General features: G+C 35.9%; 1 protein-coding gene and 1 long non-coding RNA gene across 2 annotated transcripts in view; one reads left to right on the top strand and one right to left on the bottom strand.

Annotated features, from left to right (window-relative positions):
* BRCA2 (BRCA2 DNA repair associated) overlaps positions 1-18036 on the bottom strand; it is a 42850-nt gene that overhangs the window by 19480 nt on the left and 5334 nt on the right. The window contains exons 7-14 of the mRNA XM_054202951.1: positions 17901-18012; positions 15999-16054; positions 14957-15071; positions 10153-11334; positions 4566-9341; positions 3248-3340; positions 1657-1726; positions 848-1266 (exon numbers count right to left, since the gene is read on the bottom strand). Of these exons, the coding sequence (XP_054058926.1) occupies positions 848-1266; positions 1657-1726; positions 3248-3340; positions 4566-9341; positions 10153-11334; positions 14957-15071; positions 15999-16054; positions 17901-18012 (6823 nt within the window). The remainder of the gene's footprint in view (positions 1-847; positions 1267-1656; positions 1727-3247; positions 3341-4565; positions 9342-10152; positions 11335-14956; positions 15072-15998; positions 16055-17900; positions 18013-18036) is intronic.
* Positions 867-17909, top strand: LOC128910134 (uncharacterized). Its single transcript, XR_008466622.1, has 3 exons — positions 867-979; positions 6156-6230; positions 16661-17909. It is a non-coding gene; the product is annotated as an uncharacterized LOC128910134 (long non-coding RNA).

Raw genomic sequence — 18036 nt, 5'->3', positions numbered from 1 at the left:
AGTAAATATTCGAAGTTTCATGCATTTAAAAAGCAGTGTTTACTGAAGACATTTGAATAATACTTATATGAAATGAATATGAGTACGTAAGTCCCTGAACTAAACTTAAATCCATGTATTTTTCTCATCCGACTGAACTCTGTCTTCATAGAAAACTCCAAATGAACAGAAATTAATTCATGATGGCTACAAAGTCAGTAATCCCGAGATTTTGACCTGTAACTACAGGATCTAATTCTGCAAATGTTCATGCACCTGTTCAAACATACACCACAAGTCCTTCTAAAAAAATCCAGATTATTTGATTGTAATTGTTACAGAAATTATACACGCTGGAACAGTCAAGAGAGCTTAGAAGGCACAAGCCCACATGCTGAAGTCAAACAGTTGAGCATTTAAACTCTGCCTCTTTGAAAATGACACAATCGGCCTGTTAGATAGTTAACCCTACATTTTAATTAGAAAACAGAATGAAAACAAGCTCTGTAAAAGTGAATGAAATATAGCAAGGCTAGTCTTTAAGGTTCCTAGAATATTTTACTCAATAGGTATAGAAAATCAAGTATCAAATGAAACATAAACCTTCTTGTTTCTGAAGCACTGTGTGAAAACAAATTTGTCATGTTATTAATTAACTTTGGAGATGAATTGCATATGCTTTATAGGAGTGCAATATAAAGTATTAGGAAAATAATTATTTCCTAATTTTCCTGCCCAAAAAAAAAGCTTAAAAAGAAGCTTCTTTTTATTTAAAAAAGAAGTCTGGCAGAATATGCAAAACCCTTATATAGGTTCACTTCTGATACTTAGTATTCACAATAGTTAAATGATCAAACTCTGAAAATACCTAAATCACCATTTTCTAGGTTAGCGTCTGCTGCATGCTGGATGCAAGACTGGCGATCTTGAGGTTCAGCAACATTTTGTTCAGTTGTGATTGGATTTAATTCTGTCTCTTCAGTCATGTTTTTGCTGATTGGTGAGTCACATCTTTTGCTGCTGCCTTGTTCACCTGTAGCAAATGCCAGCTTGGTTTTGAAGGGTGGAATAAAAGTTTTAGCAGTTTTGCCAGGTTTGTACAAACTTCTTGTGTCTTCACTCTCTTTTGCTGAGGCCTTACACGGAGTAGAAACCCCTGAAGTACCATTTGAAGACTGCCTTAGCGCACAATGCTGAAAAATGGCCGGTTTAGATTTGAATCCTTTGAAGTCTTGATCTGGTAGAGTAAGGGTAGGATTCCTGACTTCTTGTCGTTCTTTAGTAGCCCTACAGAGATGAAAAACATTTAAACATACAGGTTTCAGCTTCCTGACAAAAATAATTGTCAGGATTTTTATATTCTTAATTTAGTAATACAACTTTCAACGCTACGTCAATAAAAAGACAAAATATCAGTCTTTGACATTTTAAAAACTCAATACTTAATTTCTATCTATCGAGAAAAGAGAAATACAAGTGTAAAAGTTGTTTAGCATCTCACTGGTCTACTGCAGCAATGTGTTATGTGGTAATTTAATATGTTTATTTTGAAAAAAAATTATTAGTCTTTATAAAGTTGGGTAGCAAATTATTACCGTATATTTTTAAAAAGTTGCAAATGCTTGAGAGGTTTTAAAAAATTTAATAGAACTCTAAAATGTATTATAAATTTCTCACCCAAAAGGTTCACAAGTTATGGGTTTTAAAGGAACATGGTACATAAATTTTCTTCTGTCTTTGAAAATGCCTGTAGGATAATTAGAAAAAAAGTTTGAAATGGTATGTTATATGGATAGATATTTACAGCACATGTTTTTTCTATATTGATGTTATAAATACATAGAAAAGTTCCCAGCGTGGATTTAAACAGCTTTGTTCTCCCCCCCCACCCGCAATAAAATCTTTGTATAAAGCATCTTCACACTAGTTGCAGTCAGATCTAAAGGACAAGTGACCACAATGCCGAACTCTCAAAAGGTCCTATTTGTGAGCCTGCAAGATGTTGATGGTTGGACTCGATGATCTGAAAGGTCCCTTCCAACCTAGACAATTCTATGATTCTATGTTTTCAAGCTCCTGAAAGGGAAATGTTTATCACATATTTAATTCCACATAGGCTCACTATTCAATTTAGAACTCTTTAGCAACCTTTTTTTTTTTTAAAGTTACAACAGAAAAGGGCATATTTGCACAAACTCCTCCTTCCATCATTGAAGGACGTGGTTATCTTGGAATTATCAACATAACTAAATCATGCCTGCATGGAATTTAAACTCATTTGTGCTATCCCCTGAGGCTGCAAAGAGGAAGTTTCATATGAGAAGTCATATATATTAAGATGCCACATGTTCTAGAAGTCAGAGGCAAGACTGTACCGGAGATTAGAACTGTTTTCAGTTGTTCCACCAAAGAATAACACCGTTCAGATCCTGCTGCAGTGTAGGATAATATTTACATATGAAGAGTATAAAATTATTCTCTGGCAGCAACTTACAAATTTCATTTAAGACTTTTTTTAAATCATTTGATTTATACTTAGAACAAATTAAGAACAGCATTCAGGAACCAATATACTGGTTAAACCAATACATTCGATGAACCCTTCTACTGAAGCCTGGGTGAGAGCATGCAGTGCTTAGAAAGAACAAGTTCCTTAAAGAACACACCTTATCTCATAACCAAAAGCTGTAGCCAAAATAACATTATCTTAATACCCTAACTACTAACTAGCTTCACATAAAGCATCAGCTCAGACTTTAAAACCTTGATTTCACTTTCATAAGCCTCCATATTACTGACTCAAAATATTAAAAGCATCTGTAATGTAGACATCTATCAGTCAGTATATTCTTCACAAATTATTACATGATGATATTACAAGTACCTTCTCATTTCCCTGTAGATACAGTTTTTAATTGAGAAGTTACAGACCAATAAAATATATTCTTCCTACTGAGACTAGAATTCATGAGATTTAGGATTGTGAGAAACGGGATAAATTCCTACTGAGCTGGAAATTAAAACAGCTCTTGCAGAAGTACTACACTGTAATGTATTTAGATTCTACACAATAAGGCATGCCATTAATCATGTGATTTCAAGTCAGCAGAGACCTTACCATAGCAGCTTCCCTGAATTTCCATGACTATATTGATAGAAGCAGCAATTAAGCAATCTTACTACATGTTAGTTTACTGGAAATTGAAGAATTCTAAAACTAACAACAGACATCAGATTACTGCTCAGAACACAAGATGACTAAAATTACCATCAGGGGTGCTTTTCGAAGCTTTCAAAGACCTGGGGGGATTCTTTGTTCTGTTAAATTCAAGCAGTAGCTGTCTTTTAATTGGAGGTTCTCCTAGGATAAAAACACAGATTTTTAAAAGTGATGTTCCATTTAAGTTCAGTTTCTTACCAATACTGTATAACTTAATTATAATTTCTAAATAAAACATTCAAGAAGTCAGAGCAAGCAGAATTAGCAAGTTTTCACGTCACATTTCAAGTCGATACACATCTGTATTCAATAGCCTTTTTGAACAGAGCTACTTCAACACAATTTGCAAAAGTTTCTTCTGTACAGAATGACTGCATATTGTGTTACTAAGAATGATTTCAAGACTCTATATAATGAAGTCTGTTGCAGAATCTTTTTGAGGTCAGTAGGTCTGTTCTGTCCAAATCAAAATTTGTGAGCCTTAAGTTATCAAACATACTCAAGACAGTCTGCCTCAAAGTGCACCACAGTGGACTTCAGCAGCACAGCTCACCTGCATCTTCTTTTGTACTTTCAGTAATCAGAGTCCCTACAGAATTCTAAAAGAGCATGTAACACATCTTTTACAGAAACTGTAACAAAGGATATGGTTCAGCTGTGTCACAGCTGATTCAGGTTGGACTGAGGGAGTGCTATCTGCCTTTTCACACCTACCCAAACTTCCCTGCACCAGCCTGCCCAACCTTTCTACCTGAACTTGTGCAGTGAGGCAAGCCCTCTGTTGCCATCTACCCTTCCCTAAATAGTTTTCAGCTGGCTGAGGTCCCGGAATAGGTTTGGGTGACTGTGCAAGCATTAAATACCAACACTTCAGCCCTGAGATGGTTCAGTTTTAGATAGTAAGAAACTGTGCTTTTAGACCAACAATTATTTTTCATAATAGACTAGGAATCTCAATACAAGTGAAACCTAGTCCTCACCTAGAAGGGACAAAAAGGGGAAAACAGAAATACTACTACTCATTTTTCATTGACAAAACACTAGATTTGTGTGAAGAAAAAAAAAAAAAAGAAAATTTGCTCAGAAAGAAAAAGAGCAGTAGCTTTCTTCGATAACTGTATGATAAAACAGCAAAAGCTGCAGACCTTCACAATTACTGATTACAAATTTAGCTTGCATTGTCCATTTAAGGCTGGAAAGAGTGGATGAACTATTGCCTGCAGCAAGAAGATTTTTTGTAACTGACACTTAGAGAAAGAACTTCAACTTCTATATGACCTAAAAATCAATGTGACATGCAAAAAAAACCCCAAACAACCCACTGTGCAGCAATATGGAGTTGAAAATATATAAGGCAAAGACCTACCAACTGAGTTTTTTTCATCAAAGTGTCTCTTCCCAAAGGTCTTATTTTGACAGTTTTTATCCAGCCTGCCACCGAAGGACTGCACAGCATTAATTTGTACTCCAGAATGGGAAAGATCATCTTCCATAAAAGCTCTTGCACTTTCTACAGCCTCCACTTCCAAGTAATTTTTTGGAGTTTGGAGAAGATTAATATTCATTTCTGCTTGAGCAGTAGCACTGCATGAAGCTGCTTCAGACTCTGTTTTCATCCCCAGATTCAGCTGCCCTTTTCTGAAAGACCTGGTCTCCTCTTGCTGCAAGTTGTTTTTAGATAATGTTAATTGCTTGGTTTTTTTACTATGTGGTACGTACTCAGGGATTTTAACATGGTGAGTGCTTGGGGAAGACTTAATTTCCTCAGGGTCGATGCTTTTTAAGTTAACGTCTTCATTGCAGCTTTTCTCAGTTTTAGATTCAGAGATCACTTTATCAGTTAGAGAATTTACATGTTGACCACCGTCTGTAATAGAACTAAGTTGATCTGTAATGCAAAGCCCACTGCTTAAAACGTCATCAGATTCTTTTAAAATGGCCTTTGCCTTTTGATAGGCATTTTTGGAGACTGTTACCTGCTTTCCACTTGCAGTGCTGAACCCAAAAACTGGATTTAAAATCAATTCAGTGCTGGCATTTTCTTCCCCCTTTGATAACGCTCTCTGCATTTTCCTAGGAACTACTTCAGTCTGCATTTCAGCCTTTTCAACATCTTCCTCAACTAAATACGCTTCTTGTATCTGTGCTGAATGATTACCTTCTATTTCAGAAAAGAGCTGTCTAGCTTTCCTGAGTGATTCTTCTGATAGTTGCACAGGCTTTCCACTTGCTGTACTAAAAAATCCAAGATTGCTCATAGAAGAATCTGCCTGCTTTATCTGCTTATCTGGAACAGGCAAGTGCCCTAAAAGCTTAATATTCTGTTCAAAGCATCGCCTCCGAGAATTTGGAACAGACTTAACATCTACAAATGTGTTTGTATCTTGATGACCATTTTCACTAGCACTTGCATTTACTTTAATAAAATGGAATGCGGCTGAATTAATCTCTTCACTTCTTGCGGCATTTAAAAACTTGGCAGAATTAGGACAGTTGCCACAAATGACGGAAGATGAATTTCCAGCAATTTCTGTTTGATTAGTTCTTGAGTTAGTCTCAATTTCGTATTTCACAAATTCACTGTAGTCTTCTTGAAACATTTGTCTGACTCTTGCTAATGCGCTTTCTGAAACAGAAACTGCTTTACCTTTTGCTGTACTAAACACAGTTTGTTTCAGATCATCCTTTTGATTTTCAACATTAAGCGATGTTTCTTTTAAGCTGGTTAAAATAGTTTCATCTTCAGGAGGGCTGACTAGTGACTGGTTTTGGCAAGCATTAACTATGGTGTCTGTGAAGCAGTTCGTATCAGCACGAGGTTCATTTAAATGTTTTAAGTCAAATTCCTTACTGTCACAGTTCAAACAAGAGGAGCTACTTTTTGAAGTTAAGAGGAGGGATTGATTAGATTTATTGTTATTATCCTCAATAAATAAAGTATTTTTTATATCTCCAGGCACAGAAGGATCTTCATGGTCATTTGGTACCTTCGTTAAATGCAGAGATGCAGCAGAATGCCCAGGAAAATCATGTATGTTTTCTGAATCATCTCTCTTTTTTGCCGAGTATTCCGTCTCTCTCTCCGCAAACAGTTTTCCACCTTCAGAGAAACGAGTTCTACATAAAGCACCACTCTCCTGTCCAGGAAGGGATTCCAATTCTGAATTTCCAGGTCTGACATCAGCTTTTTTATGTGCATATGAATTTACCAAACTTCTTTCATAACCTTCACCTAGATTAACAAATGCATCTACTTTGACAGTATCAAGAATCACAGCGTGTTTAATGGGACTGCTCTCTACTGTCTGCTCAAATTGACCTCCAGGTTGTTCAGGAACAAGCTTTTTATTAAGTTTTTCTGGATCACATTGAGCAAAGCTTTCACTACATAAATCACAGTCTCTGACACACTTTTTACCGCATTTCCTTTTCTTTAAGGGGTTGTCAAAATTTTCACTATGTTCCTTTCCTACATCAACATTTTCTGCAAAAAACTGTTCAGCTTTATCCAGAAATCCATCAGGAATTGTTATTTTCTTGCCGCTAGCAGTATGAAAGCCAGTCAGATAACTCCCTTTCACTTCATTTTTTTCAACATCCACCTCTTGCTTGAAATGTATCTGATGATGATGGTAAGAACCTATTTTTATTCTGCTTTCATTCTCTGGCAGGTTCTTATCATCTTCTACTTTCATATTTTTATGATTTGTCTTTTGTTTATCAGACTTCTCCAAAACATCTACATCTCCTTCTCCACATTGTACATTGAACAAGTGTAGAGAATGATCCAAAGCTGCATCAGAAATGGATATATCACCACCAGCTGGAGTTTGAAATTTTTGTGACAAGCGTTCATTTTCCTTTCTGTCTTTTCCTTTCTGATCAGGAGACAGGTTTTCCATTTCAGATGATATGCTTAAGCTATGTTGTTCTGCAGTTGTAATAGCATCTCCTGGATATGTTACATCTAATGAGTCTTCTTGCAAACTACCTTCAACTTGCCAATCTCCTTGATTCAAAAACTGTTTGGAAGTTTTATGATTCTGGTTATGTTTTTTAATGGATGTTAGGCTGCTGCTGATAGCGTTAGTACTACTGAAATTAACATTTTCATTATCATTTATTGATCTTTTTGTTTGATTTTCTGTATCGTCTTTGAATGGTGTACTAATATTTTCCTCATTTTTCTTCTGTGCATGGTGGGAAACAGAACCTGTGTGGGAAATGGCACCTATGGTTTTGAAATCTGAAATACAAACCGTTTCTCCTTTGTTTTCTTTTGTCTGACATCTGACAAAGTTACAGTTGGAAGACATGTGTCCATTTGAATTGCAACACCTAATACTAGTTTCAGAAGATTTAAACAAATAGTTATCATCATCCAAGTCCCTGAAGAGCTCTGCAGATCTGGTCAAAGCCTCCTTAGAAATATTTATTTTTTTACCTCCAGCTGAAGTAAAGCCTACAAAATTAGAAAAGCTGTCCTGTTTAGCTACTGGAAAGCTCGCATCAGATATTCTACTTTCATTTTTCTCTAAGTTAGCAAAAGTAACTTTTTTGTCATTTTTGTGGAAAACCACTGTGTTTTCTTTTTCATATTCGACCACTTTAGAGTGTTCATTTAGGTCTTCCTGCTTAGTACAATACCCACCATTTTTCACTTGATTTTCAGATTTAAAAGTCCTACAAAAATCAGCATCTTGCCCTGTTTCAGAAATACTTTCCACATGTGTTGTTCCAGGTGTTTCTACAGTTCCAAACTGTTGACCGACATGACTTTGTATCATGTTATTTTGCTTTCTGAACTGTGTAAATTCAAATTGACTACCTGTTTCTTCCAGGATACTAGAAAGTTCAGCAACTTCAGCTTCTTGGCTTGCTGTCAAAGTTTGGTTTGTTTCTTGCAAGGATTGTTGACTTCTAGGAAAGCTTTTACACAAGCCAACTTCATGTGGAATAAACTGTGTCTGCCTGGGCTCAAGAAAACTCATCTGTGAATCTAAAGGATGAGATAAATCACTGCACAACCTGCTTTCTGAATCTGAGAAAAACGTATTCTCCTTTTTAAATTGATTTGAAAAGTTTCTGACTCTTTCCACAGAAGAAGCTTCAGAGTATTCATTTTCAATATCTTTGAACAGCATTCTGCCTTTTGCTATGCTGACTTCAGAGAATTTAATCTGCTTATTGGAAGCCGTCTGAAAGCCACTGAAGTCCAGATTCAAACAGCATGCATTAAGATTTCCTGATGATTTCCCTTTATACTTTAGGTTCTCCTTTGACTTTGTGCTGGAGTACGTAGGTATTACTTGTTTACCTTCTTCAGAAATTACTTCATTTAAAGAATTATCATCTATACAATCTAACAATTCTTTAGCAATCTTTACAGCTACATTATCGCAAGCAGCTGCTTGAGTGCTTTCATTGTTTTCTACTGACTTTGGCTCTTGATTGTTGGCTACACCTTCTGAAAAGGCAGCTGCATCTGTTTTGTCCCCTTGTTTTAATCCACTACTATCATTTTCTGAACAGTTTATTCCCAAAGGTTCAAGTACTTCTTTACAGTCAACTACTGACCACTGGGCCGTAGCATGCCTTGTATCAGTTGATATTTTATTGCAACAATCACTGCTGACTCCATTTATGCCAAAGTTGATCTGACTCAAAGTATTATTGAAACTGCTGTTCATCATAGATGTAGTGTCATGGTGCATATCATTGCCCCTAGGAGAAGACCACACTAGTTGTTCTTTAAGGCTCTGAGGTACAGTAGCTCCATCGTTCACATTAGCACTCATACACTTGTCTTCCTTGCCTTTAGGGAGCAATCTGGAACGCTTTCTTGCCATTAGGCATGCTGAAGTTAGAACTTTACGTTTTATATTTGAAATTATTTCACTGTTTAAGGAATCTGTTGTGTCTTCTTTCTGTATATTAGATACTTCTAACCATTTTAATGATGTAGTGGGTTGATCCTCTCTTGCACCTTCCACCAAGAATCTCAAGTCTTGTTGCTTCAGCCTATTGTTGAAGGAATTACCAGATGAGTTATCCATTATATCCATTTGTAAAGTGCAAGTGTTGGAATTATTTTCCTTGATATTCGATTGCAAATGCTTTCTCTCAGCAAGAAGCAAGCAGTCTACAAAAGATGTTACAGAATAAAACATGTTAATAAAGTAGTTCTCATTTATTCAAACAAATGCAAATTCAGATTTTCATAAACTTTGGTCCATAAGATCATTTCTACACATGCTTAACACCAGTACCATAAATAACACTTTTGTTTTCAAATGCGGACACCTTGACAAAATTGGAGATTTGTTAAATCCAATCATGTTCTAATAGCCAGAAACAAGTGAGTAGCCTGCAGTTAATACTTTAAAGAGAAGTACTTCAATTCCTAATGCTAAGTAATTCTTCCAGCAAGAACAGCTTTTAAAAATACAAGTATGTGCTTGCTTTCACTATATAATTTGTTTTTTGAAATATTTTGTGCTTCTGGAAGAAACAGATGTACAGTGTTAAACCCCCGAGTTTTAGAAAAGTAACAATACAACTTTACCACTCTTTATGATCTCTTAGAAGTTATCAACTCAGACAGGATGAGTTGTCAAGGGATGGCCCTTGACACTATGGATGTCTAAACAGCATTGACAAAGATAATTAAGCTTGTCAATTAGAATAACGGTTCAAGGTGGAAGTTTCTATTCCAGAAACTAATCTGAGACTAAATCAGTAAATTAGCGCCAAACTATTTGAAAACAATGCTATTCTGTCACTATTATTATAACAGACCAATTCCATATCTTGATTCCCAGACTACTCAGTTGCAGAGCTAATTTATCACAAACACAACATTTTACAGGATTTTATCTGAAACATTTATGTAAAAGGTTCTTAATAAATAAATACAGACTTCTCCACAAATGATAAAAAGCTTGATAATATACCTTGCTCATCAACACTGGCCATGTGACAACCTTTAAATTCACACCAATCAGATTCCGAACGTGGTAATACAGGATGAATAGGTGATTCCGAGGTTACCTCTTTCTGTATTTTTTCTTCTTGATACAGTACGGTATTGTTTATTGTATAAATAAATCTCTTGGATCTCTTTCTCAAGCTGGATAACATATTTAGGCTTTTAAAACCAGACTTTGTAAGAGTATTTTCACCGTTTGTTAAATGTAGGTCATTGCAATTATCTGGAGATGTAGCGTTACATACAAGTGGGTGAGACAGAACATCAGTTACGACAGCTTTAGAAGTTGTTTTTAAATGCTTGGAAAAGCTGCCATTGTAGACTACAGAATACTCTGTGACATTTGTACTTTCAATTAAAAAAGAATTACAGTTTAAGAAGTTCATTTTGGAAACCTTCTCAGCTGCACATCCTTTTACTAACTTTGGATCTTGAACACTCAGAGACACAGATTGTACTGGAGTTATTTCCGATGTTGGGTTGTTTTCAGAATTTTTCACTTCATGGCACTTTTCTGAGAAATTGACACTCAACAGCTTTTGTGCTTTTATCAAGCCTGAAGTATTCAGTAAAGGTGTTTCCACAGCATCATCCTGGGTCATTAGTGCTGGGTTCTCTTCTAAATTTTTCTCTCTATGTACGTCAGAGGGCAGAGAGCTACATAAAGACATTTCCAAGTGAGTTACATCAAGATCAGATAAGTTCAGTTGAGACCACTGGCTTGAAGACTGCAGATCTTCTTTCACAGGTTTCTCATTCTCAGATGATTTGTGTGTTCCATAATCTTGTGCATCTCCTGCGATCCTAAGTGACTCCAGTTCCTTTTCATGTCCTATTAAACAACCATCTATACCATCCCCTGTATTTTCATCTGTGTTTTGGAGTAAAGAATCCTTCATTTCAGTAGAGTGGCTTTTTTCACTCCAGCTAGTTGTTTTCACTTTCTGTGAAATGCCAGTCTTTATTCTAATAGGCTGCTCAGAAGGAACATCCCCCTTTTCTTGTGCTTTGTCTGTGTTTATTTCACATTTCTCTATTGCATCCAGAGCACGTGGCATCAGCACAGTTCCACTGGACTTGGCAGGCATGCTGAATGTATCTTCAAAGCTATTCATCTCACCAAATAAGCCATCTAACATCTCCGACTCTAAACAGTTTAGAGAAGATGGGGAGAAGAAAAGAAGTAAAAAAATTAAGTTTTAGGAAATAACTTAGGAACAGCATTGTGTTTTTATAGGTAAATATGGCTTTCAATTTTATGGCAATTACCTTCACTCAGGAGTGAGTTTGGAAAGATAAATCTACATGTCTTTAATGTAGATTACTCTCCAACACCAGCTGTGTTGGTGTTGGTGAACAGGAGACAAAGGACATACATGCAGATGCCCTGGCCTCCTGAGGACTTTGGTGGTTGAGCAGGTTTCCAAGATAAAACCTAGCTGTCTCAAAAGAATTTCTTTTTTCCTATGAACAACAGAATGAGTAGTAAGTTTTAGAAGAGAAATGTCTGGATTTTTTTTACAGATGGTAGGCAAGCATGTTAAGTAGTTGCCTATTTTTGTCTATAACTGTCAGCTAAGCAAGCTGTTATTTAAGGACTGATTTATTACTATAGAATAGTAAAGTATCTAGACAGAATAAGAAAAGATTCTCAGTTTTTTAATTGATTGGGAAGTTTTTAAGAAGTTCCACATGATTTGCACAAATATTAGAAAAATGATGAGAATTTTTGGTGTATGGAAATATGCAGTGGGGAAAAAATAACCTAAACACACTCCAAATAAAAATATTACCTTCCCAAATACATGAAACTAGACTCACCTACCAAAATATTTCACATTGAAAGAGATAGGTAGGTTTTATTTTGAGAGTACTTTTTAAGGCTTTTCTATGAAAAAGAAATTGTAACAAAGTACCTAGAAAACATCCTTGTACTCTTTTATCCTTGGGCACATAGATAACTTTTTCCATAAGCCTTTTTTAGATACAATTTCTATAATTTAGAACTATTTTTCCCATTAGAACTTTTAAATAACGTAGTGTCTGGAAGATTTTCCATTTGGAAGTCCATAGAAGATCTCCCAATACTTGGTCACACACATCCAACTGTTTGTAATATATCCATTAAAGGTTCATGCCCACACTGCGGGTATAAAACCACCTCTCTCATCACATCTTTTGAACAGTTACTCATTCTTTTTACTTTTTATTTTTTGCCTGAGTGGCAGAAGGTGCCACTAAACAAGATTTCAAAAAGAAGAACCTACCACTACAGATTAAATGTACAGGTCCTTTTTCCTTACTGAATAGCATTCCTCTAGAGAAACTTGTGTCCACATCCTTTCAGCCTGTAATTTGTCAACAGAGCTTTCTAAAGAGACACAGTTGTATTTCTTTTTACTTAAACAGGAGCCATTACATTTAATCAAAAAATAAACCTGGGAGTATCTGAAAGATTGTAAAGATATTGGTTGTACACCGTATATAACCTGATGCCAGGAAAAAAAAATAATCAGGGAAGTTCATTTTGACATCTAAACTCACTGGAGGGTCTGGGAAATGAAAATCCCAAAACCAAAGACTGGACAACAGAATTCTCCTGTTTTCCCAGTAAATGCCCTAACTAGACAAAAACTACTTTGTTTTCTCAGAGCCTCTCCTTCTGAGTAAATAATACAATACTCGGGCAAAAAGAGGCTTAACATTAGATGTTTCTGCTCTGTAGTGATATATGACTGATTGTTAGAACATGTTGCCACATTTCAAGCTGGAATCCTTATAAGCAGAGGGTACTGAATCCATTTCTCCTATTTCATGAATAGTTCCAGACACTGAGGTTAAAGATGAACCATTTACTCTGATTAGGGTTATAAAGGGACCAAATGATGTAATTTTTTTTTTTTTTTTTTTAAATAAAGAGTTTAATTAATTAAGTTTTGGGCAACAGGCCAGGGTAAAATACCTAAAATATTACAGAATTCCATGTTGCCCCATTAGTTTTTCAATTTAAATAGCTTCCCAGTCAATATGCTGCTTACTACATATTTGAAGAATCTTAACTCTGAATCCAGGTTATATACCTACAGCAAAGCTGTGAATTCTGCTACAAGGGCCAAATGCCTAAAGCTTAGCATTACAATGACTTACTTAAACTAGGGATGTGAACCTTAGGAACTAATGATTAGGTTATAAATGAATATGCTTAATGACTATACGCAAATTTAGCTTTTCTGAAATTCCAAAGTGTTAATACATGACAGTACACGTCTTGCAGTCCATGGTTACACTAAATGTAAAATAGTTTCAAAAGTTCTCCTCTTCCCCCAAATTATTACAACTAAAAATCAAAAAAATTCAGCAAAAAAAAATCTTTGAAACATCTGGTAGTTATTGTGCTTTGTACTGAGCATATATATTCAGTCTCACTGTTATTAAGGACAAAACTTGTACAATATGAGTAATCTCTTCATATCCTTAAAATCATGTAGGTATTCAAATCAACATTATGATCTCTCTTATTTTCATTGACTGAACCAAAATGTATACCTAATAAAACTGACTGCCTTTCATGGTCATATAACACTACTCCAGAGAAAACCAAGATTTGAAAGCCACAAACATGAAGGTTTGAGCTGTCCTTCTTTTCACATTGTATCTTCAAATGCCAAGTTAACTATTATCAAAAAGGGAAGATGGGGGGAGGAAGAGACATTTGCAAAGGTTGTTTTGTGTTTTAAAAGAAATGGGTTTCTTCCTCTTATTTTTACTCAGACATTGTTTTAACTAGCCTTCTCTATTGTGGCATGGGATGTAATAAGCCACTTTGGAACACAGACAATAATGTCTCCTTAATTTCTAGAAGTATTTTACTGACTACAGATTACTTGAATATGTTTGCTACCAACTACATTTTTCTCAGCATGTTTGAACCTACAATATAAAAATAGCAGTATATATCACTCTGCAATCAACAATGCTTCCTGACCCCAGCATTCTCAGCCCTCCTTGTCAAATTCTAAACTGATTCTTTCACAATTGTTACATGTACCAAACAATACTTTAGGGCAGACCATTCAATTTAGACAAGAGGGAGACACACAATCCTAAGGATGTATTGTCCTGTCTAGCCTTTGTCAGTCTCTACAGTACCCTTTTACACCCACGCATACTGAAAAAATTTCTGTTAATATTCTTCTCTTCTGACATCATTTCTCAACAAAACCCAAAAAACTCACACTGATATTTTCACTTGCTCACTAACATGATCTAAGAACACAGAATTAAAATGTTTGGTTTTTTTTTCCCTTGACTGAGTATTTTCTACATACATTTAAAAAAATATAACATTTATTTTTCCTAAAGGAATTGTCACATTTTGAACTAGTAATAGGTGAAGTAAATGAAGAAAGGATTAAAAAACAAACTCATCACAGAATGAGTATACATAAATCTTTTCAATAGCCAGAAGTAGTAGTCTTGCTCCCCCTTGAGCCTGTACCATTTTCTCTCTCAGCTCTCCCATGCAATCTCACGCCTTCGCTAACGCCAATACTAATCTGGTTGTCATCCAGTGGCATGGTAACCTGATTTAATTCACTGACTCAACAGAAACTGATTTCCCTTTTTTATGCCCAGTTGAATCAATTCAGGAAGTGGGAGTATACAGTTGGCAGAGGAAACAAGTCATAGGATCAGCTCAAGACATACAATGTAACTTTACCCTCAGTCTTGCTTCAGAGCATACTCAGTAGTAAAGTATCAATACATACCAAAATCTTTGATGTCATCTTCAGCTTTTAGCTTTACTGCCTCTGGTATGGACAGTGTACTTGTATCACTCGTCCCAGGACGTTCATCGTGGTTGGAATAAAAGTTGTGCAAAACCTGTAAACCAAAGACATAAGCTGTTATATACATTACATATCAATAAGAGTCACTTTAACAGCAAAGTAAGCAACTCTAAACATTTATTGCAATATCTGAATAATTCTGCATCTCTTAAAATGAAAGGTAACATTTTCACACATACATTTGAAAATAAATAAGCAGATAATCCCCATTTTCAATGCAAACCAGGTTCCACTCTAGAAGCAATTTAAGGGCAGCGAATGGGTTCATCAGTTTACTATAAGGAAACCTCTCAAAAAGGAACCAAGGATATATAAGGAAGGAGAAAGACGTTTTGCTTATTTTAATTTGTAACGGTTAGTTAACTGTGAAGTTTCAGGTAGTTAAGAATCAAAGGTAAATTTGCAACTGAATCTTATTAGCACCATTCTCAGTTTTCAGTCTGAATAATCATTCAGCTTCCATATACACAGAGTAAAATTACAGTTTTGCAGGAACTCTCCCTCTCCTAATATCAAAGGACTGAAATGAATACTCAATTTCAACTCTTGGTATAGTGATTGAGCACCAGAAGTTATTGGACAGTATAAGCCAAACAGTAGCTCTCAAAACTTTGACAGAAGAGGAATAAAAATAAACCAGCCAACCCTCAGATGAAGTAGTATATTGCAATTCCTAAGTTCGATTTCTCTTTGAATGACTCCCACTGCTGCTGAGTCCAAGTGGTTTGGGTTTTTTTTAAAAAAACATGGCAAAAAGATTCCTCAAAGGGGGTTATTTGTGAAAATACAGTTTACAGACAGGTTTTGCAAGTTTAGTTTTGAACAGCAACTTTTAAAAATAGTCAGATAAGAAAGCCTAGAATAAAAATGGACTTTTTTATTCTTGACTCAAAGAATGTAAACATATAACTGAATAGCTTAACTGAAATTGAAGAACAGCATAGCTCTTAAAACTACTTACTATCTCAGCTCTTTCATCCTGTTGCTTTGCTCCAGAAATAGAATCATTCTCTCTAGCTTTAGAAGAAAGACAGACAAGTCAATTCATTTGCTTCTAAGCAATTTGCTGAGTATGTTCAAAAATGGTTGTGTTTTGGGAAGGTTTTCTTTGGATTATTTTAAATGCAACTGAAATCTGTAAACGAAAAAAGTACTGAAAACTAACCAAAGGTTCTAACTAAAAAGTCCTACAGGTGAGGCTGAGGGACATTGTACAAAAGCAGCTTCATAACAGCACAAAACACAGTAAATCATAGGTTGCAGTTGCTGCTATGTAGGTAGACCAGTTACCACCCTGAGCCCACCATCACTGCCAATCCCCTTTCCAGCAGTTATTCATAGCACTACTCTCTAATTTTTTCTGTAAAATGTTCTGGATGAGATCTTCAAGCCTCTGTCAGGAATTTGTTTTTTTCCCCATTTCCTCCCACAACAGGAATAATATCTTTTCACCTACATTACAAAATGTCATGGTTTGGGACAGGATGGCCACTGAAACGAAGAGAGAAAGTGAACCCTATTTTTTAAGATGCCTAAAGAGCAGCATATTCAATTAACACATTTCATAGACATAGCATCTAGGTTCCAAGTAGCAGCCAAATGACTCACTGTTTCCTTTTACAGGTGCCAGATGGCAGAGAGTGGGCATCACTACTATAAAATACTAGGCTCATCCAGGAAGTGGGAGAATGAGAAGCAGAGTTCAAACCATAACCCATCTCCCAGAAGAAGCTATGGGTACTTTTCCCAGCCTTTCTTTTCAGGTCACATCATTCTGAACCAATTAACATCCAAAACAGCATGACTCAGTAGCCCTGTGAATAGTACCACCCCTTCCCTGCCAATAGGGGAATTGTAGAATATGTCAAGTCAGAAGGGACCCATAAGGATCATTGAGTCCAGCTCCCTGGTCCTCGCAGGACTACCTAAAACTAAACTATATGACTATCAGCATTGTCCAGATGCTCCTTGAACTCTGACAGGCTTGGTGCCATGACCGATTCCTGCATGAGGAGATTCCCAATTGTTGTACTCATTCTTAATACGCTTTATATGCTTGCATGCTCTATATGCTTTACACAGTGATAGTTTGAGCACATTAAAAAAAGCAATGTCAGGAGATAAGCAGATATCCAGGTTCTCCCATTTTCTCAAGACTTTTCATTAACAAATCATAAAGTCAAATTTCATTTTGCTTATCATATGCTAAAGAAATCCCACTTACAGCAACACCTGAGGTCGAGGCTCAATGTTTACCATCACTGTTAATGCCACTTAAACAGTCATTACCCACTCATTCTCATCCTCGGTTATACTGGCACAGCTGTTTGTGCAGCTGTGCAGTAAATGAGGTCCAGGAATTGCCCTGACCAAATAACCCTGGAAATACGGTCTTTAATTGGATCCATATCCCAGTCTGTCTCACTGCATCAATGTGATGGCAGGCACACCAAGAGCGGTTGAAAATGCTGAAGCATTGCTGCCGGGAAGTTTACTCAACAGGCTACCTCCTTAGACTGCAAAAACATACTCACATGACTTAACCTAATAGTATCTAGTTTTGTGATAGTGCAAATATAAGGAATCATTATCTAATTCTCTTTCTTTTCTTTGCTATGTTATTTCTAAATTTACATTCCCATATCCCTTACATAAAGGGAGAAAAGTTTTGAAAAGCAATGACATTATCTAATTTCATTTCTTACTTTTAGGGCTGCATTATTTAAAGTCAACCACTAAGCATCACTGTGAGAGTTTTGTCCTTTTTAATTAAAAAAAAAAAAAATCAGTTCACACTAAGTGAACTTGCAGTGTCAAAACCAGAAGTTTTTAAACCTTAGCAACCGTTCATTTTTATAAATACCTATTATCACTGTTGCACCAAGTGTAGGAGGTGTGGCTAAAGAACTTGACCAGGACATATCTGGATCCACTTCTGCTCCCAGACTTTCAGAAATACGTTTTGGAGTTCTGATCTAGAAATATATTTGACAATTATT

Source organism: Rissa tridactyla, chromosome 1 (assembly GCF_028500815.1).
Source record: "Rissa tridactyla isolate bRisTri1 chromosome 1, bRisTri1.patW.cur.20221130, whole genome shotgun sequence".
Taxonomy (NCBI): domain Eukaryota; kingdom Metazoa; phylum Chordata; class Aves; order Charadriiformes; family Laridae; genus Rissa; species Rissa tridactyla.
Note: the sequence above shows the minus strand (reverse complement) of the source record. Positions and strands in the feature narration are given on the sequence as shown.